We start from the raw sequence: 1,733 nt of genomic DNA, 5'->3' as shown, positions 1-1,733 counted from the left end.
TGTGTGCTTCGTCCTCCCCGCGCCTGCTCTCTCCGCTGCCCGGCTCCCGGCTGAGAGACGGCCACGCGACCGGCGGGCGCACTCCGGCGTCGGCCTCGCGCGCCGAACATCGCCAGCCTCGGCATCCTTCACAGCTTTGCCTCGGCCGACTCACCTTATCTAGCCAAACAAAGGCCAAAAAATGAGCATTTGAGAGACCAACCAAATTCGGCAGGTATGAAGCTTCTCTTGAACCGAGAAAAAAAAAAAAAAAAAAACAACAAAAAGAAAAACCGAGTTGAGAGTTGAAAGCAGCAGGGAACATGACACTTGGTTGACTTTGCCGTGAGCTCTTCCCACCACCATAAAACCATGTGGCGGACTTTGCAACTCTCTAACTGGTCTGTTTGGGTTTTTTTTTTCATTCCTCTTCTCTCTCTCCTTTCCCGTGGTGTTTTTTTGCATGCCCTGTAACCAAACTCCTCGCCGCGCGTGCATTTGAACGTATGGCTCTTCTGCTGGCGAGTAGCTAATGCTCTTCTAGAGGCATGAGCTAACATCCGTGGTAGCTGCCTGACTTCTGGTCTGGTTGTTCTTAGATGCCTTTTGTTACGTTTTTCCTTTTTAAACTTTCCTCTTCCTATTTCACTTTTTTTTCCTCTCTGCCAGACACTTTCTGTTGAGCCATCTTCCAAGAGAACTAAAATAAATAAATAAATAAATATTTAAAAAAATTAAAAGCCCAACAACAGGCAACACCACTAAACAAAATAACAAAACCAGGCAAAGGTCACGGCAAGGTCATTTCCAAAATTATGTCACCTTGATGTCTGCTTCCAACTCTAGATTAATTCAAGGATCTACCAGTCCTTGGTTAATGTATCCAACCAGTTGTGTGCCACACGCGCTCGACAAAGTAAAAAAAAAAATTTAAAAATTAATGGAAACATTTTAGAAAATCTGCATGAGCTGCACCGACACGTAAATCTGATCAAAGGGCAAAAGTAACTCCCCATCCATGCATGGTGCATGATGATTTCTATGAGCTGGGATCCTGTAAATTATATGTGATGCAAAATCAAAACAGCTCTGTACAGCTAAATGCCCTTAAGTTACTAATTGTGTGTCAAATGTTATGGGAACTGCATCTGTGTATGTATACGTTCAGCTGTATGTATACATAAATTTATTATGTATATCGTAGCTTTTAATTTTTTTGTGTTTTCCTCTTTAATTTTAGTTGTTTTAGACCTCCCTACATGTTGAACGTCCCCAGGTCGCCTTCTTTGGTCTGATGCGATCTCTCCTTTCTGTTGCAGAACCGCATGCACGAATCGCTGAAGCTTTTTGACAGCATCTGCAACAACAAGTGGTTCACCGATACGTCTATCATCCTCTTTCTAAACAAGAAGGACATATTTGAGGAGAAAATTAAGAAATCTCCACTGACTCTCTGCTTTCCTGAGTACACAGGTAACGAGAAAGCCGGCTGTACAGGGATGCGTAGCAAAGGGATCTCGGAGCGTTTCCCGTCCACGCAATGACAGACTCACAGAATGGTCAGGGTTGGAAGGGACCTCTGGAGATCATCTAGTCCAACCCCCAGGCTGGTACGGCGGTGTATCGCAGGCAGTGAGGCTAAAGATGCGCGGCGAGAGCTCCCGCCTGCTTCCCTGCACGTTTTATTTCAATAAATGCCATACGATCGCCCCCGCCATGTTTAGGGGTCCACTTAAAGCGTGAGGATGACTTAA

General features: G+C 45.0%; 1 protein-coding gene across 1 annotated transcript in view; it reads left to right on the top strand.

Moving 5' to 3' along the window:
* GNAO1 (guanine nucleotide binding protein (G protein), alpha activating activity polypeptide O) overlaps window positions 1-1,733 on the top strand; it is an 85,381-nt gene that overhangs the window by 79,916 nt on the left and 3,732 nt on the right. The window contains exon 6 of the mRNA XM_009889550.1: window positions 1,299-1,452. Coding sequence (XP_009887852.1) covers window positions 1,299-1,452 — 154 coding nt within the window. The remainder of the gene's footprint in view (window positions 1-1,298; window positions 1,453-1,733) is intronic.

Source organism: Charadrius vociferus, unplaced genomic scaffold (genome assembly GCF_000708025.1).
Source record: "Charadrius vociferus isolate BGI_N301 unplaced genomic scaffold, ASM70802v2 scaffold1061, whole genome shotgun sequence".
Lineage (NCBI taxonomy): Eukaryota > Metazoa > Chordata > Aves > Charadriiformes > Charadriidae > Charadrius > Charadrius vociferus.
The sequence above is the reverse complement of the archived record's forward strand: the minus strand, read 5'-3'. Positions and strand labels throughout refer to the sequence as shown.